Source organism: Podarcis pityusensis, assembly GCF_964106645.2.
Source record: "Podarcis pityusensis genome assembly, chromosome: 2".
Lineage (NCBI taxonomy): Eukaryota > Metazoa > Chordata > Lepidosauria > Squamata > Lacertidae > Podarcis > Podarcis pityusensis.
In genome coordinates, this window is record NC_138029.1 from 63741483 (window position 1) to 63768608 (window position 27126).

The 27126-nt window shown below is 43.1% G+C and overlaps 1 protein-coding gene and 1 long non-coding RNA gene across 2 annotated transcripts in view; one reads left to right on the forward strand and one right to left on the reverse strand.

Moving 5' to 3' along the window:
* Nucleotides 1-27126, reverse strand: part of LOC308469259 — a 212928-nt gene that overhangs the window by 25589 nt on the left and 160213 nt on the right. The window lies entirely within an intron of this gene.
* The window catches only part of TCOF1 (treacle ribosome biogenesis factor 1), a 40255-nt gene continuing 29430 nt past the window's right edge, over nt 16302-27126 (forward strand). The window contains exons 1-6 of the mRNA XM_080991380.1: nt 16302-16559; nt 21443-21498; nt 23244-23371; nt 23696-23793; nt 24646-25006; nt 26256-26338. Coding sequence (XP_080847506.1) covers nt 16446-16559; nt 21443-21498; nt 23244-23371; nt 23696-23793; nt 24646-25006; nt 26256-26338 — 840 coding nt within the window. The 5' untranslated portion in view covers nt 16302-16445. The remainder of the gene's footprint in view (nt 16560-21442; nt 21499-23243; nt 23372-23695; nt 23794-24645; nt 25007-26255; nt 26339-27126) is intronic.

Sequence of the window (27126 nt, forward strand, 5' to 3'; positions counted from 1 at the left end):
ACAGGATGCTGGACTAGATAATCTACTGGCCTGATCCCATAGGCTCTTCTTATATTCTTAACATTGTCCTGTACTAATTTGTCTGAATATCTAGGACAGGGCAGTCCAGCATCTCAGACCAAGTAAGCTGCAAGAGTACCCACAGACCACACAATGAATTAAATTTCCACATCATAAAGCGTTCACAATATACCGTATTTTTCCATGTATGAAACTAGGTTTTCCCCCCTAAAAAATAATGTCAAGAATTGGGGGGCATCTTATACACGGATACATCTCCTCCCATTTTCTTAAATCGGAGACGCCCAAAATAGGGGGCATTCTTATACATGGGGGGCGTCTTATAGATGGAAAAATACGGTAGTTAATATTATTTAATATACTTATACACAATATATTTAAGTGAATATATATAATCAAATACACAATAGTTTTGATATATTTATTTATTAAACAAAATTGAATACACAAGCAGAAGTATGCACTTTGGTTAACAATACAGACATTGAGTCCCTGTCAGGATAAAAAGTCCCTTTCAGGATAAAAAGGGGTATAATATAATATTGTTGTAGATCTTGGGGGGGATCCCCCTAAACACTAGGAATGGATAAATGCTAGGATTTTGATTCATTGGGATATGGATTAAAACACAAACTACAGAGCTGGGAATTCCTGTGCTGGCTTATACAAACCAACCTGGCAGGAACTACGGCTATCAAGAGAACAGTAAAGGGTCATTAACAATACCAGAGAGCTCCTTCCACCTTGCCCTGAAGTGTGAACAGAGACAGGGGTTTGAAGGGCTGCCAATGTAATAGGGTGTGTTTTTAAACAAAGGGTTGTTGGGAAGAAAGACTGAGATCCATCTTGAACAGGGAGACTGAAGGTTGCCTGTGCTGCTGTGGTACCAGCACCTTGTGAAAGGACTATGCTGTAACATCTGGACTCCCTCCACGTAGACCGAAGGTGTAAATAGGTGAATAAACCATATTTCTTAAAGCCACAGCACCACGCCCTTTGTGCGTGCCTGGGACCCCATGGGCTCTTGCCACTGCTTGGCAGAGAAAGGGGCAGGCACCTGACTTTTGTAACAATATAATAGTAATCGAAATAATAATATATTAGAAAGTTTCTAATCAAAATGATTTGAGCCTCTTGTGAAGCCAGTAAATGAATGCAGCTGAAGAAGAAGAAGAAGAGAGGTGCACATAGTCTCCTCATACTCCTCCCCTCCCTGTTCAGAGTGGAATATTGAATCTGTTCCAGATCCCAGTCTGGTGGGAGGGATGTCTTCAGCTGCTGGTGGGGGCCTGTTGCTTTGCCTTTTATGCACAATTGCCCTTTAGTTGCTTCTAGTTTATTATGTGGCTTTCGCTGTACTTTCGCTCAATCTTGTGAGATAGCCTCATATTCCCCCAAGGGCAGGGAAATGCAATACAGACAGAATGAATTACATTGCAAGCTCTTCCTTGGACACACGTATTGAGGCAGAAGCCTCTGGCGACTCCTCAGTATTATTATTAATGTTGTTATTTGCATCCCTAATTGTCTGCTTGCACACAGGGGTACAAGCATTCTGTTTTCCACAGTTGCTTACGGAAAGTCTGCAAGCTGGGCATGAACGCAGAAAACCCCTGCTGTGATCCCCAGAAAACAGCATTAAGAGGCATACTGATACTGGAGGGAGTATATTGCTATGACAACTAGTCATCTGCCTAGTAGCCACTAGAACATCACTTCAGTAGATGTGGAGGAACTGGTAGCAGAATAGCACAGATTACTAATGGGTGGGCGGTTTATACGAATTCCCTTGCTTTTCCATCTGATTAGATGCCTAAATGAATAGTTCAGATTAACTCCTTGAACAATTAATTTAGAGAAGAAAAATCCACCAACTCAAATGTGTCAGGAACCGCAGTAAGCAAAGACTGTGTGACTTGTGACCCACCAAGCTGAGCACAGCCCACATATGGTGGCTTGCCAAGGGCTTAACAACCACTTATTTTTGCAGCCACACATAAGAAGCAAAAAGGAGGTTCAGCAAGTGCCTTGTAGGCTGCTGTATTTGGCTGGTTTGCTGCATTTGCCTTGATGAGCCACGAGTTCTGCAGGCCTGCAGCCGGGCTTTATTTCAGCCGGAACTCAGTTCTGGCACCTCTGAGGTGGGTGCCATTGCCATTATAAGAGAACAAGGGAGGTGTTCATGATGAGTTCCAGCACCTTTTCCCCCCAATAAAAATAGCACTGGCTGCAACGAAGAAAGCCACAAGACCGCACAACTGATCTGTGCAGTGCCCTACCAGATGTTACAGAATGAGAGCTCTCATCTGTACCCAGTCAGCATCACCAGTGGCAAAGAATGGTGGGAGGTATGGTTTGGAAACATCTCAAGATCCGCAGGTATGAGATGTATGTAAAAAGGTAAAGGGACCCCTGACTGCTAGGTCCAGTCGTGGACGACTCTGGGGTTGCAGCGCTCATCTCGCTTTCCTGGCTGAGGGAGCCAGCATTTGTCCGCAGACAGCTTCCGGGTCATGTGGCCAGCATGACTAAGCCGCTTCTGGTAAACCAGAGCAGTGCACAGAAACGCTGTTTACCTTCATGCCCAAGCAGTACCTATTTATCTACCTGCACTGCATGCTTTCGAACTGCTAGGTTGGCAGGAGCTGGGAACGAGCAATGGGAGTTCACCCTGTCACGGGGATTCGATGTATGTACCTCTCCCCATTTTCTGTTCATGGATGATACAAATGAATTCTGCATGCAACAAAACATGTCAACCCTTCCTGCAGCATAAAAAGGTTCCATATGTTAGACTTTCCATTAAACATATGTCACTTGAATGTTCCTATTCATGTGCATTTGATATCCAAAGCTGAAGCGTTTGAACACTTTCCCCCCACTTTCCTATGACATTTCCCAGTGCTGCTGGGAAAATATCTTGTTTTATTTTGTTTTTAAGATGGACTACATTTTCTCACCATCGCTACCTGCCTGCTACACTGATTCTCTTTTATTTGTCTGCCTTGTGCTTTTTAATTTCACACTTTGTTTTCTCACCCCACCCAGCAGTGCAGTCTTTACAAACAGATCCTTATTCTGCGAAATATTTCTTGCTTTCCTATTCTGGTTTACTCTGCCATGCCAGATACATGAAAGCCAAGATAACTTACAGCTGGAGGAAATTAGATTTCTGCTCCAAATAAAAAATAATAAAATGTACCCCAGTCTCAGTGGTGACAGGTATCAACAGTTTTGGCCAAATTTGCCAGCGAGGTAGAGAGAGGCAAGCGGAATGAAAGAGCAGCAGACCAGGAGAGAAGGAATTAATAGTAATGTGGAGCGTAAGGCTATGCCAAGTCATGGACAAAGAAAATCTAATTCTTCCTCTGTAAAATCTCACTCCTCCCTGTTCCCCCAAGGGCCGTTCCAAATATTTTTTTAAAGTGGAGCTTCCCCCTTTTACATTGACTTGCCATGCAAAAAACATAACCTTGTTATTCTTCATCATTCCATTTGTATCCTGCTTTTCTTTCAAGAGGAACAAAGGGTTATCCTATGTTGTTAAATCACCAGAAATATCTGGGTTGCCTCTTATGCCAGGATGTAATGTGAACCCATAGTTTAGTGTTACGTAAATGAGCCAGCTGAGATTTGGGCTCACAGCCTCCCCACTCTGCTCCCAGCCATGAGGAGGAGAGTGGAAGCTTCCGCTTCCAGTTTAGCATGAAGTGCGCCAGGAAAGGAAAGGGAGGATGTGTGAGCCAAAGAGTGAAACAGATATATTCATGTGACAGGCGGCGCAATAGGATGCACAGCCCCTACCTCTGGTTTTGCCCTAACATGGGTGAATACTGGGAAGCCTTTTTCCAACTGCCCACAACACTGTGGGAACTGCATTGCCTTTTTACTGATCTGCAACATAGGCAATATGTCTTCTTTAGTGAAAAATCTAGCATGGTTTGGATTTTCAGAAAATGCCTACCCACCAAACTACCAAGTTATTATATTATGGTGGTCCAGATATGTTGTAAACAGGCCACGATAGGCAAGGCTTGCAAAATGCATTCAACATTGCATTTGGAGGAGAAAGCTTGTAGATATTTTAATGCTAATTATTTGGGCTAATAATGGATGAAGTAAAGATCTATAGAAGGTGGTTGAGACAAATACTGTAGTGTTTTTATTTGGGGTCTCCGTTTACCTTATGACTCTATTCTACAATATATTTGGTCCTGTCATTGCCAGTAGTTTGACACCACTGTCACATGCAATGTTTAACTTGGACAGAGTTGAATAGGTTTCACAGCAGGTTGATATACTTGAGTAGCCAAGGGTCCGAGCAACAGCTGGCTCACTTGTGGTCATCTGATCAAGAGAGCAGCCAAGTTATTTTGAGCAAAATGCAAAATCTTTCATTGCAAGCTGTGATGTTTTGAGGGGGGGGGGGAACTGACTTAAAATTAAGCCAGTGAATCTATTTTTCCCCTAAATGAGAAACAATGTGCTCTGGCACTGTATTTTAAAGCAGCCCAAAGGTAAACTGATCACTAAAGAAGGGGGGAATGCAGTCAGTATGATGAAATTGATGGGCACTTCTTTGAAGCGCGGTTTAAATATGGTAGTTACCGGTAAATGGGGGGGGCGGGATCAAGATTTTAAAATATTGGCTTAAAAGTTGGCTTCTAAGCACAATTGGTTGAATGTGCTTAGAAGCCTCCTCTTGATTGGCAACTCTGATATTATAATGGAGCCAGTTCAACCACTCTTAGAAGCCCCTTTCAGACCTTCCTGGTTTGGGGTGGAGCGAGCAGGAATATGTACATGCACTCCCAATATCTATGCATTCAGACCACATGTTAAAAGCACCAAAGTGTTGGTGCTGACCTTTAAAGCCTTAAACGGCCTTGGTCCTGTATACCTGGAGGAGCGTCTCCAACCCCGTTGTTCTGCCCAGACACTGAGGTCCAGCTCCAAGGGCCTTCTGGCGATTCCCTCACTGCGAGAAGCAAAGTTACAGGAAACCAGACAGAGGGCCTTCTTGTTAGTGGCACCCACCCTGTGGAACGCCCTCCCATCAGATGTCAAAGAAATTAACAACTATCTAACTTTTAGAAAGACATCTGAAGACAGCCCTGTTTAGGGAAGCTTTTAATATCTGATGAATTCTTGTATTTTAATGTTTTGTTGGAAGCCGCCCAGAGTGGCTGGGGAAAACCAGCCAGATGGGTGGGGTATAAACAATAAATTATTATTATTATTATTATTATTATTAGGGCTAATGTGTATTTGAAATCCAACAAACTGTTGGGGAGGGGAGCTGTTTGGAGTTAGGAATTGGGGCGGGGGGTTATGATAGGGTTGCCATATTTCAAAAAGTAAAAACCAGGACACCTCATAAGTTGTTGAGCTTTATTTAGACAACCCCCGTAGTTGATGAGCTTATATATATATGTGATTTTTCAATTGACTTGCCTAAGATCCAGGACAAAGCACCGCTTTGTGGAAATTTTCCCACCTTAGAAATCCCAGTAATGTCCAGACATGTAGCAGTCCATCGGCCTAGCCAGGATTTTTGGGGTGGGTGGGGAAGAAGAAGAAGAAGAAGAAGAAGAAGAGGAGGAGGAGGAGTTTGGATTTGATATCCTGCTTTATCACTACTTGAAGGAGTCTCAAAGCGGCTAACATTCTCCTTTCCCTTCCTCCCCCACAACAAACACTCTGTGAGGTGAGTGGGGCTGAGAGACTTCAAGAAGTGTGACTAGCCTAAGGTCACCCAGCAGCTGCATGTGGAGGAGCAGGGACGCAAACCCGGTTCACCAGATTACAAGTCCACCGCTCTTAACCACTACACCACACTGGCTCTGTGTGTGAGAACTCTGTGTGTGAGAACTGAGTTATCAGCAGTGCAATTGGTCAGTTAGCCCCCCTCCCTAGCTGCACCTATGTCTTTCGTCCTCCTTTTTTGCTATCAATCCACATCATGCTGAAGTGGCTTTCTGAACAAATGTAACAGCTGTTAGCCTGCAGTTATACACATTGTGTGTTTAACATGCATTTTGGCCCTGAGAAGGAAGACCCCTCTACATCTTGGCTGTGATGAGGTCAATAGCAATAGTGTTTCCAAGAGCGGTCACAGCACCTCAAAAGTCCATTTCTGGCCTCCTCTTCATTTTTTTACACATACACTATGGTTACACAAACTTGCCCTAAACTCTGATTTCCCCCAGTCTGCAATGCAATACCTGTTTTCTCTCTTTCCCTCCACCCCTTACTGTCAGATGGTGTTTGACATAATTCAACTCCACAAAGTAAGCACTACAAAAATGCACTTCTCAAACATAAACACAGTTCCCTTATGTCAAACTTTTAAACTTCATAACCGTGGAACGGCAGAAATCTGTATAAACACACAAGTGCTGTTGTAACTATTGATGTTGGCCTGAAGGATTGAGCATGGCTGCCAAGTCTTTTAATGAGGAAATACTTACAAACCTAGCCCCAAGGTAAAGCTTTGGTGAAACCTGATTTTTTTTAAGGGCAATTAATAATAATAAGCCTGTAGTCACAGCAGAGAAGCAGCCTATATTTCGTTTTAAAATAATGTAAAATTAAATTGCTAGTTGCAGCTAAACTAGTGTCAGCCTGAAATAACTGGCATGGGGGTGACAAGCCATTGCATATCCTAAAGTATGGGGATACATTTTAAGCATGGTTGGAAATACAGTAGTTGTAGCAGTATTTTTTATTGTTATAACATTAGGGTTTTTAGGGGTTTTTTTTCAGTTTTCCAAAACCTTTCTTCCAGACATTAAATTAAAAGTGTATTTAATGGAATGGAGGCAGATTTTGTATTCCCAGCTAACAATATTGGATAAACTATGGTTGTAGTAACTAACGGGATATGAAGTATCTGTGATGTGGCTTCTAATGCAGCAACAGACTGGTCATAATTGTGAGCCCATTGAGTAATTTAAACATTTCATAATTTTAATGAAGCAAGCTGACAATGTCAGGCACATCTTTAACTCGAAAGTGCGCAAGACACAAAAGCTGCTTTGAATTTGGCATACGAGAGCAGTCTCAAATGAAATTCGCAGACACAAAGACTGAGAGGGCATATCAGCAGAGCCCCAGAGTTGATGCTGAGATGTAGAATTTGGCAAAGATTTTGAATGGTACTAAAAACATGCCTTCAGGAGTTGTTTGATTGAAATCTGATGGCTTGTCAAAGTCAAATTCTTTTACCTAATGAGGAAACCACACAAATATAACAGTGGAATTTAATATATACAATTCACATATGTGCATGTACATATACAGAATCATTAAGAACCAGATGTTTTTTTAAAAAGGCCTTGTCTTTTTATGCCAGTAGTTTGATGAGAGCATGGTCCTGACTCGACATGAGATCATAAAAAATTGCCTGTGCCTCTTTTTACACAGTGAGCCTATCCTCCAGTTATGCCAGCTGGGATGGGTTAGGATCGAAGCCAAATCCTCATGTGTGTAACCCAAAGATATACTGTACCAACATAACAAAGTTGCACCAACATTGCAAGAGCATTGGGTCTAATGAAACTTGGACCAAAGGAAGCAAGCCAAGGCCAGCAGAGGGGGCAATAGTGGAGTTGGGGTATTGTGGAGGAGAAGCAATGGTCAGTGTAGCTGGAATCCTATGCCCGCTTGCAGGTTGCTCCATCTCCACTGCTAGCACAAACCTATGGCTACAAAAGAGGTGAAAGAGCACAACAACAAAGGAAGTCACCTTTGAAAGCACCATGAGGGTAGTGACCAAACAAGGCCTGAGAAGCTATGATCTGTTTGGAAAGCTGTATTTCAAATACATCAGCAGAAGACCAGTGGATGCACTTCAGCTTATAAATAGCAAGAAGAAATCAGCACGTTATACACAAACGAATCTTGTGGGATCGAAAACCTAAGCAGCAAGAAAAGTGGCTATTACATAATAGGATTACAGTATGCAAGATTAAGTACAACTTCATCATAGCTGTTTGCTGCACTGACCCTCCTAAACACCACCAACCCTCTAGTAGCAGCTTGCTTGGCCTTTGACAGAAGCATCACCGCTGCTTTATTATTATCCCCAACTCTTCCATTATTGTGTTTTTTATTTGCTGCTGGAGCAAGCCCAATGCTCAGCTGCAATCTTATGCAAGCTTGCTTGGGATTACAGTCAGTTGAAATCAGCGGGAATTCTGAATAATCGTGGGGAGTAAGAATGAGGCTGGAAAGAGCTTGTTGCACTTGCAAATATCCAGCTGAAGTTACGCGGTCCTCATACTATTTATTTCTGTCCAGTTCCATGGATTCCACACACACACACACACACACCCCCGGGAACTGCAGATTAATTGCATTTTGAATCTTCATTATTGACTGCAGATTTTCCTATGCAAAAATGAACACATGCAAGCAATGTGAACATGAAAATGTGATCCTCTGTGTACTCGATGGAGAAAAGATTATGTGTATTTTTTCAGTATCACTGTGGTGCTGTGACATTTTAAAATGGCATTTCCTCCCATCTGTTGCACATTCGCAGACGAAAGAGTGGGGGACAATTCCCCTGCAATATCACAGTAGAAAATAGTGCCTTTTCAGAATTAAAACCACCCTTCTTGCTTGACCTAAAAAAGACAGTGCTCTTACTTCCTGATGAAACAGTCACCAGCTGTTCACAGAAGTTCACCCTTAGCAACACATACCTAGGTATGTTATTTAAATATATAGTCTCTGCAGCTATATTAAAGCAAATAACAGAAAGACTTAAATCCCCACAGAAACAACAGCGCATTCCGTTTTCCTTCAAGCACACCCATCTGGGGAACATCTGCTAGGGAAACACTGGCAAATTGAGTTAAAATACATTAAAAACATGCAGCTAAAACCTGGATCTTTCCTTTTCCTTTCTGTTTTACACTCCCTGGATTGTCTTTCTTCTCTCTTTCCTCTTCAGTTTCTTTTTTAAAAAATACCCTGCTTTGCTGCTGGCTGTTCCATACACTGTCCATGTTTTCCATTCTTGACCACCCACTTTCACCTTAAAACTACAAAGCCTTTTCTCTTTTTTGCAAAATCCCGTTCAGTTTCAAGGTGGATCTTCATCATTGCTTTCTTCTGATATTCTTTTAGGGCAATGGGAAGCTGCTTTGTACCAAGTCAGACTACTTTTTCATCTAGTTCAGCATATTGCCTACACTGACTGGCAGTGACTCTTCAGGGTTTCAGACAGAGGTCTCTCCCAGACATACCTGGAGATGCTGTGTATTGAACTTGGGACCTTCTGAGTGCCAAGTAGATGCTGTACCACTGAGCTAACCAGGTGCTCTGCTCCTTTCTCTTTGACTGTCCTTCTTTCCTATTATGTGGCCATTTCCTCTTGTGCAATGGAACAAGACTTAGTTTTATGCAGTGAACAACGACTGAATCCAGAGATGGAGAATAGCTGATTTATTAGGGTTGCCATATCTCATGAGGTAAAAATCCAGACACAAAAAGAAAGTTGTTGAGCTTTTCTAGGGCAATTGCCCAATAGCCCCTCTGTCACCACAGAGCCTGAGCCACCCACGCCAAAGCCCGCACCCAGGTCACCTAAAAAAACCAAATCCAGGTCATTTGCTTTTAAATGTAAAATTCCCCCTGGATGAGCATGTAGAACCCCAAAAGAGGACATTTCTGGGAATTCCCAGATGTATGGCAACCCTATATTTCTGAAGATATCAGAAGCCAGTGACATAAGAATTAGAGACCCCAGGTGTACATTTTTATTATTTTAATAATGTTTCACTTTAATTGCATTTAGCCTTTTAGAATATATTAGGCTTGATTTTTGTGTTCTGCATTTGTGAGTTTCTCTCCTACGCTGCATTCCATCTCTCCTTAATCTACCCCTGAAAGTGGTACCAATGGCAGGATGTGCTTTACTTCTCGTGACCTGTAACCTTTCCTGACGGATGTGAAGATGTTTTAGGACTCTTTGTTTGCTGTGTTTCAACTACTATATAAGCTTTTGTTCTGAAGTGCCTTGGGACAGACCTTCTCAACTGGCATGTTGAGTCCAGTGAGTTCAGTCCTATTCCAAGAGCTATAATAAATGCTGGGTCCCTAAATCCGTATGCTGGACTTTAAAACAGTTTCCTTTGTTCTGTGGTTTATTCAAAAAGTGATTATTCCTCACCTGGGTAACGAACAAGGTGGTGTAGAGGTGAATTCTTACCACACCAGTCAAAGGACCACATGTATATCATCCAGTAGTTTGGCCTGGCTCTTTTCAGCCTCTTTTTATGTAGAATTTGCTGTCATGCCTGGGGTTTCCTCAGCATTCCCCTATCAGTGAATACTTCCCAAAGTTTCTTTCTTCTGTGTGTGTTATTTTGCATTCCTCTGCGTATACTCAGCTGCTATTTTGACATCCCCACCTAAGGCTGGCACTGCCTCAACAGCCTGTTCTTTTCTTTCTCTGATTGTTAGTGTGGAAATCAGGGACTCTGTCATGAATGCCTGGAAGCTGATCCAACTTCCAGTATTAGATGAGTATGGGCATAGAAAAAGTGATGAAAGTGGGTGGGTGGATGTGGGTGCAAGCAGGCTCTTTGCAAGTCGTAGTAATAGAAAACAGGTATGACTGGGGGGGGGGGGGAGATTCCTCATTTAAGCCTTGGCCTTGAGAGGTAGCAGGAAGGGCTGAGTGGAAAGGGAAGCTTGCCTTTTGGCTCTCAGCATGAATGTTTGAGGAATCCTGCTTCACTGGATGTTCTTCGACAAAACTGGGGTATATTACTGCTAGTAATAGTCTCAGATCCTTGAATGCCAGGGCAGGGTCTAAAGGCACATGATGTACCCACCTTACTGAAGCTTGGGTCTGAGCAGTGCTTAGATGGGAGACTTTCTGGAAACTCCCAAGTACACCCCCTTGAGCTTCATAATGGAAGAAAGCAGTGCTATTTTTCTAGAAAAAGAGGTGCTGAAATTCACCATGAACACCTCCCTCATTCTCTTATAATGGCAATGATGCCTACTTGAGAGGTGCCAGAACTGAGTTCCGGCTGAAAAAAAGCCCTGGAAGAAAGGTAAGATGTAAATAAATGAAATAAAAATAAAATAAAACATTCATAGTCACCTGCCTCACACCGTTTCTGAGGGTAAATGAAATGAAGACTGGAAAACATGTTACACAACAAAATGCTGTACCAATAACAAATATGGTTTTTCAGTGGTCCTTAACTCATTGAAACAACTTGAAAGTTCCAGATACTCTGATAAGACAGCAAAGGCTGCCAAAGTTTGTTGTTGTTGCTTAGTCGTTTAGTCATGTCCGACTCTTCGTGACCCCATGGACCAGAGCACGCCAGGCACTCCTGTCTTCCACTACCTCCCGCAGTTTGGTCAAATTCATGCTGGTAGCTTATGAGCATTAAATTGCCCTGGTTCTTATGTATGCAACATGAACACCAGGCCTGCATCAACTCTCAAGGCTTAAGCACCCTTTTGAAGGCATCATTATGAGGTGCACACTTCCATATGTTTCTGACAGGGGATCACAGAAGCTTCCAGTCCACTGACATGTCCAGTTTCAAAACTTGGCACACTTGAATAATTTAAAATTGAATGAAGAGCCACATAAGTGGTTTTAAAAGTACCGAGTAAAATATGTAACCCAGGGAGACGAGAGGCACAAGACCACAGTCCTGATTATGAGTGTATAAAGCTCTACCTGCTTGACCTTCTTTCCTTCTGGCTGTAAAACAGCTTCCTGCAATTCCCTTCGTGAGTCACTGGTCACTCCTGGCACTGAAATTGCATACCTAAGGAACTGACTTCTTGAGATACAGCAGGGACATTCCACCTTCCTAAAAATACAGAGAGGACAAAATAGTTCCACCTCCAGTTGAAACAACATGAATCGAAAACCTCACCTTTTAATAATTACCTGGCGTTGTTCCTTCCGTGCCAGAGTTTGGTCACGGCAGCTTTTTCCTATTTATAATGATGCAAATGTTTGCTTAGCTGAATAGCTCTATTTATTATTTGCCATGTTTACAAAAGCACTCAAATGCCTTCTGTGCCGGTAACTATGGGACGAGAAAAAACTGCGGATTCATCCATTTAAGTGGGTTCTGTTGCTGTAGTGCTTCTTTTCCTCCCCCCCCCCCCCCATAGTTTGCTGCTGACTATTCATGAATGAAGTCTATGAGCCTTTTTGGACTTATATGGCCTTGAAGCACATCAGACTGCAATTGCAATTAATTTATCACGAGTCTCAGTAGGAAGCAAAGTTCTAATTTTATAGCTGCCTTCATGAAGACTGACAACATTTTGCAACAATCTGGGTAAGTGTACTGTTTGTCTTTGATGCATCTATCTATCTGTTAGTTTCCTGCTCTCCATACTGAGTCTTATTGGAATTAACAGTCTTGGACCCATGCATCTAACAACAGAGGTGGCTGATAGCTCTGTTTGCTATAGCAAACGTAGCAAACATTGGGTTAGACTGTAGTGATTTTGGTGGACAAATAGACCCCAGGCAGTTGGTGCTGGAAGATGAGAAGCAGCAGTGAGGTGCTGGAGGCCTGCCCTGCATAACTTATGTTAACCTGCTACCCTCAGGTGTGATAGAGGATGTCATTCTGCCACTGATACTTCTGTACCTAGAAATGGCGCCAGGGAGACCATCTTGGCCTTTTGTGTCTTGGGGTAGCCCTAAGGTATCATCCCCTCTCCCTCCACCCTGTGCCTTCCCTCTCAACAGTTTGATTCTATACAGATGGACTGTGCTTTTAAGTAAGCCAAGCAGATAGTAATTTTGGTACACATCAGAAGAAATGTGCTCTTACATGTTAGTTAACATGTGACCTAAGATGGCCTCCTCAGTACACTTAGAGTATCCTATTACCTTTTCTGAATTTTCAATTAGAGCTACTAAAACTCCCACAATGGAGAGGCCATTTGGGATATTTATAATACTTCAAGCTCCCACATGCATGGCTTGGACTGCTAGATAGAATTGTAATATTCTTTCTGAGGATAGGACAAAGGAAGGTTGTTGGGAATGAGGGAGAAAGGAGAAAAATACTGTGAGGAGGAGAAGAGCAGTGTAAATCAGGGGTTTAAAGCAACACAAGGACTGTGGGATGTTTCTAGTCCACCAAGGCTTACTGGCAGAATTGGGGTTTTTTTCAGGCTATGGAAAGACATCTCGGTTGGTTGTATCCATGGGTTGCCTAATCCTGATCCAAGTTAATTTGAACAGAGATGGGTGACACAGCAAGATTAACAACAACAATCTTTTTGTTTGCAAATGTCTTCCACCACATTTTTTGACCAATTATTTCCTGAAATGTCCCTTTGTGGGACTGATCTCTTTCTGCACCCTGTTCTTTAGCATGTAACTGCTGCTCTGTGCAAAACAAGGGCACAGTTCTGGGGTGCAGCATTGTCAGATTTATCAATCTCCATTTTGTTTTTTGGTCAGAACTCTTGGACAGGAGAGAGTGCCAGGGACCAGACCAGTGGCCACCCTCTCAACTCAAGCAGTAGCAATCATATGTCTGCCTCAGCCATTAACATCCTTAAAGGGGTGTCTCTGTTTCCCCTTTTCCAAAAGCAGACTTTTCCACTATATATTCCACTATATTCTTTCAGGGGAGAAAAACAGCTGAGGAAACTGATAAGGGAGAAGATCAAAATCTGATCCCAGTGCTACAGATGTTACTACATGGGGTAATTCATAAATGGATTTTTCCCAGCAAAGCACCCTGATTTGGGATCCCTGCCATCTAGCATATTCTTGGTTGAGACTTGCTGTCCACTTTAGGGGCACCTTCTAATGAGGCTTCTACTATAGAGTCTAAATGAAGGGTGGGCTATTCCTCCCCCCCAATGGTGGCCTTCCTTTTTATGTTTCATGTTTTAGCTGCGAAAACAGCACTACAGTGCCATCAAGTGATAATTTGCAAGCATTACACTGGCATATTTGAAACATAACAAGACTCTGTACTCTAATTCAGTAACCAAGCACAGAAACACCACCATCTATATCCTGGATTCTCAGACGGTGTGTGTCAGGTTACCCCAGAAAGCATAGCTGTCAACTTTTCCCTTTTCTTGCGAGGAATTCTATTCAGAATAAGGGAATTTCCCTTAAAAAAAGGGAAGTGTTGACAGCTATGCAGAAAGGGAACAAGAAGCTGGTTATCTCTCCATTCTTGCCTTTATCACCCTCCACTAATTCTTGAGCAGAGCCCTATGGGACAATTAAAAGTGAGGCTGGATGCAAACAGAAAAAAATGAGTAAACAATAAGTGAATGGTTTCCATTTTTATTGTCAAAGCAAGAGCAACTACACTGCTCTTACTACTTCCTTAATAATACTAATTTTATTATTTATACCCAGCCCACCTGGTTTTATCACTCCTTCAATTCCTCCCTCTACAAAATCCTGTTTTATAGATATAAAACCACAGGCCTGGTAGTGAGCCAACTATGACATACAGTGGTACCTCGGGTCACATATGCTTCAGGTTACATACGCTTCAGGTTACAGACTCCGCTAACCCAGAAATATTACCTCGGGTTAAGAACTTTGCTTCAGGATGAGAACAGAAATCGTGCTCTGGTGGCACGGCGGCAGCAGGAGGCCCCATTAGCTAAAGTGGTGCTTCAGCTTAAGAACAGTTTCAGGTTAAGAACGGACCTCCGGAATGAATTAAGTACTTAACACGAGGTACCACTGTACTTGGGCCATTAGAAAGCTGTTCCTCTTATCTCCCAGTAATAATACCAAGGCAAAAGAGAGACCAACCCAGTCCCACCCATAGGCCTTGACATGGAGCTACTGCAGAGCTCAGTCTCTCCCTGCCCCACTAGAAAGAATACGCACTCAGCTCCAAGTTGTCAGTTGTCCAGGGACTAATCAGAAGCGAGAGGAAGGATACTCTGACCCCATTTGTGAGGTAAAGGAACAAGAGCCACCAACTGCTATTCAAGGAAGAACACCAGCAAGTGAAGACTGGCCTGGCTTAAACTCTTGTAGCTCACCATTTTGCCTTGGAGAACTAATCTCCATCCTCCGTGTTTTGTCTCCATCCTTCATTCATTGTGTGTTATGCCTTTTAGTTTGTAAGCCTGGTGGGAGGTCCTGTCTCTCTCCTTTTTAAACTTTATATATTGATGCGAGCTACTTCAGGAGGCAGTAATTGTTTGAAAAGTGGACTAAACATGCAGCAAATAACTAAAATCTATAGAACCTCCTGAAGCAGGGCCAATTTTCTTTTAATAATCCCATGCATATCTACTCAGATGTTTACAACGAGGCTTAGTCCCAAGCAAGTGGATATTGGATTGCAGCCCATACTTATTCATAGCAAGCCCCACTGAGTTTACTTCTAGGTAAAAGGGTTATTCCTAGGTAAGTGGGTACAAGTCTGCAGCCTTCACTGTACACAAATAAGGGCTCTGTATTTTAGAGTTGCAAAAGCCTGCGCTGGACGTTATTAACTTGTCTAAAAATAGAGGCATTTCTTTACTGAGAGTGCGCAGAGCCAACTTTCTCCTATAAAGTACCAACTTTGAGGCTTGTGGCAACCACTCACCTCATCTAACTGCTTTGTCCCTATGTATAACTACATATAAATTTAAATGCAGCAACACAGACACTAAATGGCAGCAGCTACCCAGAGCAGAACACCTTATTCAGTAAGAAAACAACTCTAAAACCACCTGCCTGAAAAAACAACCTAATTTAAACAGATGGTCTGGTAGGTGTCCAGAATTTTGAGATACAATCAGGTGTTTAAGTAAACGGAAGTGCTATTTGCATAGAGCAATATTTACAAAAAAGCTAAATGCGGAATGCAATCTACACTTGGGCAAGCAGTCTTTCCAAACAGAGGAACTTAGAAAATCTTGAGCTACCCTGCAGGTCCCAAGAAACCGAGCGACGAGATGCTTTGCTTTTTTTATACTGTGTATGCCTTGCAAGTTGCAGAAATCCAGAGCATCAGTCAAAGAAAACAAAAACCGCTGTTTTGTTTTGTTTTGTTTTTTTAAATGCAGCCTCCTAAAACTTGAGCCGTGCTTGTCCTTTCGGCTGTGCCCTTAAAAATACTGCGTCGCGCTTTAGGCAGGAAGCCGATCGTTGAAGCCCTACATCTAAAGCGCGACGCAGCAGCATAGAAGGCACAAAGCGAGCGAATTACAAGCAAAGGGCGCCTGGGATACTCGGCGATAAGAGACTACACTTCCCAGGAGTCCCCGGGGCTGCGGAACGGGAAGTGACGTATGCGCGCCGCTACCTGGTCAAAGGGTTAGAGGAGCAAGTGGCAGGGAGCATGTGGCTTATCAGCTACTCGCTGCGAACCCTGCGCTTCCATTGATGGCCGTGTACGCGGGCTAAGGACCGGAAACCTTGGAGCTGCTATAGCATGGCAGCAGCAGGAGGCAGCGAGCAGAAAGAGCTGCTGGCTCTGATGCACCAGCACTTGGTCCAGATTGGCTATGAGAGAGCAGCAAGGGAGCTGCTGGCACAGAGTGGGCAGGTAATTGCACAGGCTCCCACGTGGGTGGAGGGGGCGGGGGGGCTGACGAGCCTTGCTCTCCCCCCGCCTCACTAGCAAGCCTTCCCAATAACTCTATGAAACTGCAACCCTATAAAGTCTTTTCTTTCTGGTCTAACAAGGCAGCTGCCCTCACTCCACCCCCCCCCGGTAATCCTGCAGTAGGGAAGAATTCACATTGGGAAGCTTGTTCTGTGGCGTCCAGCAGCCCATTTTCATAGCAGTAGCCTTTACTTGCCTCACAAGGCCTTAGCAAGGGTTTGTTCAGTTTATTAGGCGTGTATTTCTAGGCAGCTCTTCAGAACTCCCAGGGCTCCTATTGAAAGGATTTCTGAGATTTTATTTCAGTGGCTTGTATCCTCTAGCGGTGTACGGTGCAGTTACAGTATAAAGATGCAATGAAGACGAGACAGTGGATGCTTACCAGAAAGCTTAAAAGTCCCAATTTGAAATTAAAGGTTTTCACTAGGTGGTGGAAGTGGAAGGTGGGCCTCCCTGATCTGAGCTGGGAAGTTCTTCAGAACTGGGCCTGGGTGGGGACCACTAACAGAGGCTCCCCTGGACACCTCAGGCAGGGATACAGTGGTACCTCGGGTTAAGAACTTAATTTGTTCTGGAGGTCCGTTCTTAACCTGAAACTGTTCTTAACCTGAGGTACCACTTTAGCTAATGGGGCCTCCTGCTGCCACCGCCGCACGATTTCTGTTCTCATCCTGAAGCAAAGTTCTTAATCCAAGGTACTATTTCTGGGTTAGCGCAGTCTGTATCCTGAAGCGTCTGTAACCCGAGGTACCACTGTACAAGGAATCAGGTGGTCCTTATGTACATGAAGCACTCTGGACACTTGGAACATGGTGGGTGTGGTTATATATATCTAAGAAATCCTAAGGAGCTGTGGTATCCTAAAATGTAAGATGTTCATTGTGTGATCGTGTTCTGGAATAAGGGTAACTTGGCTGAAGGCACCTCTACCCCCATGTTGCTGGTTATGTTCTACAGGTTGGCCCAATAGTAGGTATGCTGCTTTAGAATCCACTTTTTGTTCTTAACGCGAGTTTGCTGTCATCATTCACAATATCAGTAAAGAAGAATAAGCCATTTATCTGACTCCACTATTCTTTCCAACTGCTACTTCGATTCAGTTGTATACCTACTTTTGGGCCACCCTGTACTGTATAGTCAAAACAAAACAGTATTTGATAATTTGCTATCTAGATATGTAGGATAAACAACCTTGCTTTTTCATTTTACTCTGGGAAGTATTGCCTATAAATCCAGATTACCGAGTATTTGGGAATGGTAATTCATTGATTTTTCTAACCTTTCTGAGCAGTCCTAGGAGTGGATTGTGAATTCCAGTCCACATTTTGACTGTTGAGAGTCAGTTATTACAGTTATTACAGATTATCAAGAGTAATATGTTCTTGTATGTTCCGTTTTATGCTAGTACCCTTGAACCTAGCTGATTATTTAGTCCGCTTCAGCTAGCATTGTCCTGGTATCAGTGTCAACAGAGTCACACACACATGCATATTATTTAGTGACTTGCCGTTGAATGTGTGACTGCTAGGTACAGAAGACAATACTGTGTACGTGGAGCCTGAAGGGAAATGAAACTGAAAGCTCCATCTGTTATACAATGTTAGTCATCGTTGGAATAGATTTCTTGGAAGCAAGGGATTTAGTAACACTCATGTCCAATCTCTGAAGCTGTTTCATGGATGCAGGTTTATTCAGAAATACACATGCATGTGTGAATTTGCCCTAAGCCTGTTAAATTCAAGGGTTCCAATTAGAGTTTGGTTTGAGGTTTATACACCCAAAGCAAGCTCATGATAAAAGCACATGAGTTTTACATTATCTACTTAATGGGTGTGTGCAACTGCTTAAATATTGAATAGATTAAAAATATAACCTATAGAGGAAGCAAGGGGTTAGTGTGTTGTTTGAGTATAGCCTCAGGAAATGAGGGTTTTTAAAAACTTAATATTTACGTTCTCTTGTACTGCAGTAAGCCACTTGTGACCTATCCTAAATTTTGTTTACAGTTGGGATGGTTGAGGTCACAACCCAGAAACCACTGACTCTGTAAAGATTTATTATTTGCATTTGGTCTTGAGGATGTGTCTGCAGGTGCAGATGGTCTTCACCACCCAATATTAAAATAATTTATAGCTTAAAATAGCAACACACTTGAACAATCTGAATATTTTTACTATGGTCATCTAGCAGGGTGTATGTATGGAAAATATGGCCTAGTGCAAGTACAAGACCACATAACACTGGTCTTGAAAGACCTACATTGACTCCCATACGTTTCCGAGCACAATTCAAAGTCTTGGTGCTGACCTTTAAAGCCCTAAATGGCCTCGGTCCAGTATACTTGAAGGAGCGTCTCCACCCCCATCATTCAGCCCGAACACTGAGGTCCAGCACCGAGGGCCTTCTGGTGGTTCCCTCACTAAGAGATGTGAAGCTACAAGGAACCAGGCAGGGGGCCTTCTCATTAGTGGTGCCCACCCTGGGGAATGCCCTCCCATCAAATGTCAAGGAAATAAACAACTATCTAACGTTTAGAAGACATCTGAAGGCAGCCCTGTTTAGGGAAGTTTTTAATGACTGATGTTTTAATGTATTTTTAATTTTTTGTTGGAAGCTGCCCAGAGTGGCTGGGGAAACCCAGCCAGATGGGCGGGGTATGAATGAATGAATGAATGAATGAATGAATAAATAAATCTACAGCCATGAACTCTAATGCAGAATCATTTTCTCCTTGGAGGCTCTGTAGTCCTAATGTCTGGACCACCACAGAATTCCCCCAACGCTGTAACCTTCTAAGTGGAGAATCTCCAATGTGGTTCTGCTGTCTGGGCTCTCTGTTTAGTATGAAACCTTTTCTTCCCACCTGTGACAGCTATACAGAGCTTCGTGGTAGCACTAGCAAGACTTGATGCACATCAGCTTTGAACATTGCCATTTGAGAGGTACTGCTAAGCTATCAGGGACGCGAGTGGCGCTGTGGTCTAAACCACTGAGCCTAGGGCTTGCTGATCGGAAGGTCAGCGGTTTGAATCCCCGCGACAGGGTGAGCTCCTATTGCTCTGTCCCAGCTCCTGCCAACCTAGTAGTTCGAAAGCACACCAAAAAAAGTGCAAATAGATAAATAGGTACCACTCCGGCAGGAAGGTAAATGGCGTTTCCATGTGTTGCTCTGGTTTCGGTGTTGCGTTGCACCAGAAGCAGCTTAGTCGTGCTGGCCACACGACCCGGAAAAACTCTGTGGACAAACGCTGGCTCTCTTAGCCAGTAAAGCGAGATGAGTGCCGCAACCCCAGAGTCATTCGCGACTGGACTTAACTGTCAGGGTCCTTTACCTTTACTTTTACTAAGCTATCAGACTGAAACAAATAATTTAGGCAAACAGGATTGCAACTTGAAGGTATTTTGTGGCATAGAGGAGAATGATGCTACGTGTATATAGGATTGGGGTAGCCAGACTTGAAGCTGGGAGGTTTGAGAGATTATGAAGACCCTAAACATGAAATTACACTGAAAGCAATATTGGATGAAATCTTTATGGTTTCAGAAGTATCCACTTGTTTCTCATCCAGACTGAAGTCATGTGGGCTTTTACCACCTAGAAATAACATTGTAGAGCAGTGACTGTTACTATTAGAGGTGTTCAGATAAGCCATTCTCATGCATTGAGGAGCCGTGTTGAATGTGTCCCCCCAACCCAATGCCCATAAGTGGCTTTGTGTGAGAAGCATTTCTCGATATTTAAATATATGTGAGTTCCTCCCACTTATCCTCATATAGAGGAGGCCGGTGTGTGTACTTTAAAATGCACATAGCACTGTTTGATAAATATGGTAAAGTCTTATCCAGCTGTGTTGCAGGCACTTTTGTTTGTGGGTGTGGTTCTCCCCACTGCTTGGACTTCTCCATTTGGATTGCAACTATGAGAGGCAAATAAAGTCTGGAGCCAAAATTGGCTGTACTGACAGTGGATTAAGTAACATGCAAGAGGGAGAGTAAGAATGCAAAAAGCATATTACAGGAAACCTGCAGTGTTGTGTTAGTTGATGTCAGAGTTGGCAACTGCTGGCAGTTTTGTATGTGTGTGTTTCTTCAACGCCCTAGTTGGGTATAGGATATATTTATCAGTGCTGGTAATAGTATGTTTCCAATTGTCATAGTTGGCATTTATTAGGCACTTGGGTGTAGCTGCTGCCAACACTTCTCTTGAGAATTTTATGAAAGTACAGTAGTACCTTTGTAGTCGAACAGCTTGGCTCCTGAACAAATTGGCACCCGAACGCCGCAAACCCAGAAGTGAGGTTTCTGGTTTGCAAATGTTTTTCGGAAGCTGAATGTCCGATGGAGTGCAGGAAGCTCCTGCAGCCAATCAAAAGCTGCACCTTGGTTTTTGAATGGTTCTGGGAGTTGAACGGACTTCTGGAATGGATTAAGTTCGACAACCAAGGTACCACTGTACTTGATAAGTATATAGACTTCTAAAAAAACCAACAACTTTCAGATACATTTTAATCTGGGGCCAGAAATACTATTTTCCATTATGTTGGGCTTATCTTTTTGCCTCTTTGGGGATATAAAACCAGTGGGGTTTTTTGGTAAATATTATACAATGAGAAGAAATTAGTTGTGTCTTGGGAGCATCTTTTGGCCAAATTGTTTTCCATTATTTTGTGGTTCTTAATTCTGGGCCTGTAATGTACTTGGAGCAACTCTACAGTTGCTTTCTTGTTGTTGTTATTGTTTTTAAAAAATGTGGGGCCAAAGAGTGGGGTTTCTGTTCTTGATATGGGTAAAGGGCAGAATTAACTTCTCTTTTTCTCGTACAGAAGACCTTCCTACCATCCCCAGTCCCCCTCGGAGATATCTTCACTCAGTGGAAAAAGTAAGTTTAACAAAAAAGAAACAAGTTGTGTTTTTGTCTGAGGCTGTGCCTGATAGACACATTTTTAAATTAGTATTTATTAGCAATACATTTTAATAATAGTAGTATTAGTATTTTCTGCATTTTAATTACTTCCCTTTTGGAAGGGTAACCTCTAGACCAACATAATCTACCCTGAATAAAAGGATAGATTAGATAAAATAGTTTTGTTTCATTCTTGGAACATGTGGAGTTGCATTTGGCGTTTGTAATAAGGGGCTCTTCCTGGAGCAATCCTGGAGCAATTATAGATTTCCCAGGCCCCATGACTCCTCCTTGTGCTCTACATAGACCTGTCACTACATGCATAGATCGCATGTGAGGGCGATGGCATAGCTGGCCTAGCATTCAAAGAACTCCTTGGAAGGGGGCATCAGGACCCCAGTGTCCTCCCCTTTTGTACTGTAGAAGGGTCAGAAAGCACTTCTAAAGCAAGCCCCCAATTTTTTTTTAAAAAAATCCCTTTGGCCCAGCTCATGAAAAGTGGAATATTATGTCCCTATTCTTTTTTGCTCAAATTAAAACTTTGAATCTCCTTCTGTTTCACTCCATTAATCTGGGACTTCTTGGGCTCCTTTATTATATTGATAATATTGATATTATATTGATAATGCAAAGTTTTCTGGCCTGAGGTAAAAAGATTAGTGTTTTGTCTATAAATCACCATGCTCAAGTAACAGTACACATAGGCTACATAATTTTGACTAATTGTGGGTCGCAACTTTGAATTGTTCAGTCTTTCATTTCATTTTTACCTCCAGGTTTTCCCCAGTGTTGTTTTCTAAGTATTGCGTAAATCTCACACACTCTTCCTCTCTGTCCCTTCTAGCTAAATGGTTAGACATATGACACCTACGTGATATAAAATGCAGTGTAAGGCAGGGATCTGCTAGGAAATGCCAACTTTCCTACTGAGCGATACTGTCAAGTTTTGCCCCCTGTTTATTCTCTCTCTGTGGTTCCTTCCACCTCCACAGTTCCCCTGCACATTGGCCCTTGGAACCACCAATACCATGGCAATCCTGTGTGGGGCTCATTCTCCCCCTTTAACCCTTCTTGGGGGGTTTTAAACTATGATCCATTCACTCTTGTGTGTGGGCAAGAGATCCATTAGCTGATCCCTTTTCTCTTTAATTGTTTTTCTCTTGGATAAAGTTTAGACTCAACATTTTTTTTCTTGACAGGTAGGTGATCAGTGTGACAGGATTGGAAAATTCCAGCTTCAAATTAGCCATGCAGATAGGATGAAGCTATTACTAGGTTTTAATTAAGCTCCTCATCCTAATTTCACGGTCTTGGGTATGATTAGTTCTATTACTGCCTCTAATAAGTTAATTTTAAAAGTTAACTTGGGGAGACAGTTTGCGTGAACTACAAACTTTTTTTTATAAAAAGTCAAAGAAGTACCCAGTTTGTTTTATTTCCATAGCAAAGTAAATGTTTCATGAGTGACAGTGGTGGTTCTTGTACTACAGAGGCATGAGACTCAGAAAGTTGTTGAGTGAACCCTTTTAAGCTAACTTGTTGTTGTTTAGTCGTTTAGTCGTGTCCGACTCTTTGTGACCCCATGGACCCGAGCACGCCAGGCACTTCTGTCTTCCACTGCCTCCCGCAGTTTGGTCAAACTCATGCTGGTAGCTTCGAAGACTAACTAAACTATCCTCGTTTAATGCCTATTCAACATACTTGCAAAATCTGTTCAACAGAACTTCCTCACAAGCCCAGAAACGAAAGGGGGAGGAAATCAAGCAAGGCAGCCCAGCAAAAATCAGAGTTCCTGATCCCAAGAGCAGCTCTGAGAGCTCGGAGGAGGAAGCAGCAAAACCCATAAAAAGTAAGATGCACTTGTCTAATTCCATGTCCCCAAGTACTTTACTACCTGGCTATTTTGTGATGTGTAATTTGCACCTTAGATGCTGTTTGAAAAGAGCAAATGCCAGTGAGGGACCGTCTCATCTCTGTCCTTGACACATGCAGTTTGCTTGCAAAGAGGTTTTGCTATGAGGAGTGCTGTGGAACTTTGAAATACTTTCTAGAATTTTATCACATGGTGTCCTTTGACAGGATAGAAATTGTCCTGTGACTTCAGTTTTCCCTCCCCTTGGAGACACTGAAATCCTTCAGGCTTGTATAGGCTGACATCTCTTCTCTGTTGCAGGCAATGTGGCTGTGAATAACAGTTCCCTAGCTAAAGCAGAGAGCAGCAGTGAGGACGAGGAGTCATCTTCCGAAGAGGAAGAAGCTGCTGGCAAGGAGGTGAGAAGGCAGTTACTGTTACTGCTAGTGCTTGTAAATGGTGTGTGAGAGAATAGGATAGCTGTGGAAAATCAGACTTCATGAAGCCAAATATAGCACTTGCTTTGTTTGTGTATGTCCAAAATCTCTCATCAGGTAAACTTTGGAAAGTCCCCTTTTTTTAGAAAGAGAACAGAGGAAGGTTTGAGCTGTCTCCTCACCTTCCAGAAAGGCAAAGCCCGTATGCTGCACAGCTTTGAGGGTTAAAAAACCTAAGCCCAAAATGCTTAATTCAGGGATACAGGAAAAGTCATGAGAGCCTGGAATAACTGTGAGATGTGTCTGCTTTGAAGGCTCACAAGCAGATATTGTAAGATTTGGGAGAAAAAACATACCTACCAAGAATCCCTATGGCAAAAGGAACCATTCCCTGTTTGAAATGCATCCAAATGCACCTTGTTAGGGTGACCATAATAAGTTGCATTCTATACATGGTAAATTCTAGACAAGCTTTGAATGTCTAGGCAATTGTCTAGAGTAGGCAGTTCTAGACAAGCGTTGATCTACCTTCAGATTGAAATCAGTCTTGAGGATATTGAATAGGAGAAAGCCTATAACAATAAACACATGGTCCAAAAGGTAGGGCACAGCTGTCCTCTCTCTATTGTACATGCAGAGCTGCCAGTTAATGTGGTCTTATTGGAGCTGTTTGCAAACTTGGAGTCTCTGTGATGGACTGCATAGGCTATGTATTTTATTTATAAAATATACTGCTTGATTGTAGGAAAGCCTCAAAGCAGTGTAGAAGAATCAGTCATTGGTGGTGTCCTAAATACAACTTGACAAGTGTAATGAGATTGCTTCTCCTCTTAGGTGAACATCCCCACAGCAGGAAACAAAACCAGCAACTTGCTGCAACTTGCTGCACAGAAGACGAACTCCTTCCCAGGCAAAGGGGTGGCTGTAGCTGCTGTCCAGGCAAAAGGACAACAGAAAAAGGCAACTGCAAATAAGCCACCAACACCGGCTGTGACAAAGGCAGGACAGAATAAAACCCTCCCTGTTAAACCAGGATCTGCTTCGCAGCCTCTTGCTATACCAGGGCAGAATGCATCACAGGCAGCCACTGCAAGGAAGACAAAGAACTCTGAAAGCAGTAGCAGCAGCAGCAGCTCATCTGAAAGTGAGGAAGAAAAGACACCAGCAGCAGTAAAAACCCCAGTACCCAAGCCAGGTAAGAAGTTGGCTGGCTTGAGATGTGTGTCGCAAGGCATTGCACAAACATCATCCAAACTCTCAGACTTGAATCTTTCATTTTGACTTGCGGTGAGGTTGACCTGCATTACCTTGCAAATCATGTTGTAGGCTTGATTGTTTCAGCTTTATTTGAGGGGATAAATATAAAAGAAAACTGTTCTCAACAAAAGGAAAACGTTCAGTACTCTCAGTGAAAGCAGGTATCTATTGCAAAGAGACCAAACACGTTGAAGGATCCAAAGGACACAAATGCAGTTGTGTTCATGAGCAGGCAGGCAGGCAGGCATGTGTGTAGCACAGTAGCTTTCTTGGGCTATAGTTATGGCAAGCGTGCTGAGCTGTCTGAGCACCTGAAATAAATACATTTCCATTTTGATGTCAGTCGACAGATTTTTCTCTCTGGATTTCCTCATTTATTTATGAGAATGTTGGCCAGTGTCTAGCTAAATCAAAATCACATGCAAAATAGGGTCACTCACCTCCCCATAAATTTGTGCTGTATGGGTTTTCATAAGCCTAGCAATTGTAATAATATGTTGTCTAGTCTATTGGAAAGTCCTACAAATGATGGTCAACTAAGACACACACTGTCTCATTGGAGTACAGTAATTGAAATGGGCTTAAGTAATTTGAGTCCATTGGCTTCAATGGGTCTACAAGGAGTGTGTAGTAATACTGGATATTGCTCATCACTTCTGTCAACTCCAGGAGCATAAACCTCCTCAGTTATGACCCACTTCTGCTGTGAATTCTTAACATCCCTCCATACATGGATCTTAAAACGTAATTGGTTTTTACTGCAGAAGAATATCCTGCTGCTGTGTCATTAATTGGTATAATCTCAAGTACATGATTGGTATGTTCTGAACATGCCAACTGGAGGCTAAAGACACTTTCTAATGGCATGACTCATGTGAATAGAAACACAATTCTTCTATCTTGGGCTTCTCTTTCCTTTCCAGAGCTGAGTAGTCAGCAGCCAGGGCATATCTTTCCAAACAGCAAGATTTTTAGGTAATTTTAATGACCTGTGGGTCGTGGCCCACTTAAAAACAGCTTTGTGCAAGTATCTTAAAATCTGATGGTTGGAGATATGGATACCCTAATAATAAAAAAGCACCCCAGAGCTTCCTACTTTTTTGGTCTTGGATCTCTAAAGCTGCATTTAATGTTCTCTCATGTTTATCGGATTCAACTTAAGTGCTTTTGTCTCCTCTGTGGCTTAGCTCTAAAGAAGGCAGAGAGTAGCAGTGGAGACTCCAGTGATGATTCAGACTCGGAAGAAGAAACAAATACTGCAACAATCCAGGTAGTTCCAACTACTGCAGGAGTGGGGAACGACCAGCTCACGGGCTGGATGCAGCTCATGGCACTTTTGAATCCAGCCAGCTCTTTGTCCTACTTCCCTTCACCATACTTGGAGGAAAAAGGTCCCATTGGAGCAAAACGGGGTGGGAAAGAAGGGGAGTAACAGTGGGTAACCTAAAGAAAATGGATCCCCTGGCCATCACCAGCCGACCCTGCCAACTTTTGGCTTTGATCCTGCTTACCACTGGCTCCAGCCCACCCCTGGTATTGTGGCCCCAAGGGCAAGTGACACTTGTCATAGAAATGGCTTCCCCCTCCTGATCTAAGAGCTCCTTTTAGGACAAAGAGAGTTTTACATACCTTGGCTAGGAAGGCTCTGTGCACACACTTCATCCTATGGCTGAGAGAAGTGGTAGTCTCCGTCCTTGCCTCCCAAAGACAAGTGAATATCAGAGAGCTACCGTATTTTTCGCTCTATAGGACACACTTTTTCCCCTTCAAAAATGAAGGGGAAATGTGTGTGCTTCCTATGGAGCGAAGACGCCATAGCCCCGCGACCCTCTCCTGGCTGGAGAGGTGACACGCGGCTATGGCAGGAGCCTCTAAAGAAGCACCCTGCGACCCTCTCCTGGCTGGAGAGGTGACGCGCGGCTATGGCAGGAGCCTCTATAGCCGCGCGTCACCTCTCCAGCCAGGAGAGCGCGCGCGGGGCTAAAGCAGCCCCCCGCGACCCTCTCCGGCTGGAGAGGTGACGCGCGGCTATGGCATGAGCCTCTACAGCCACGCGTC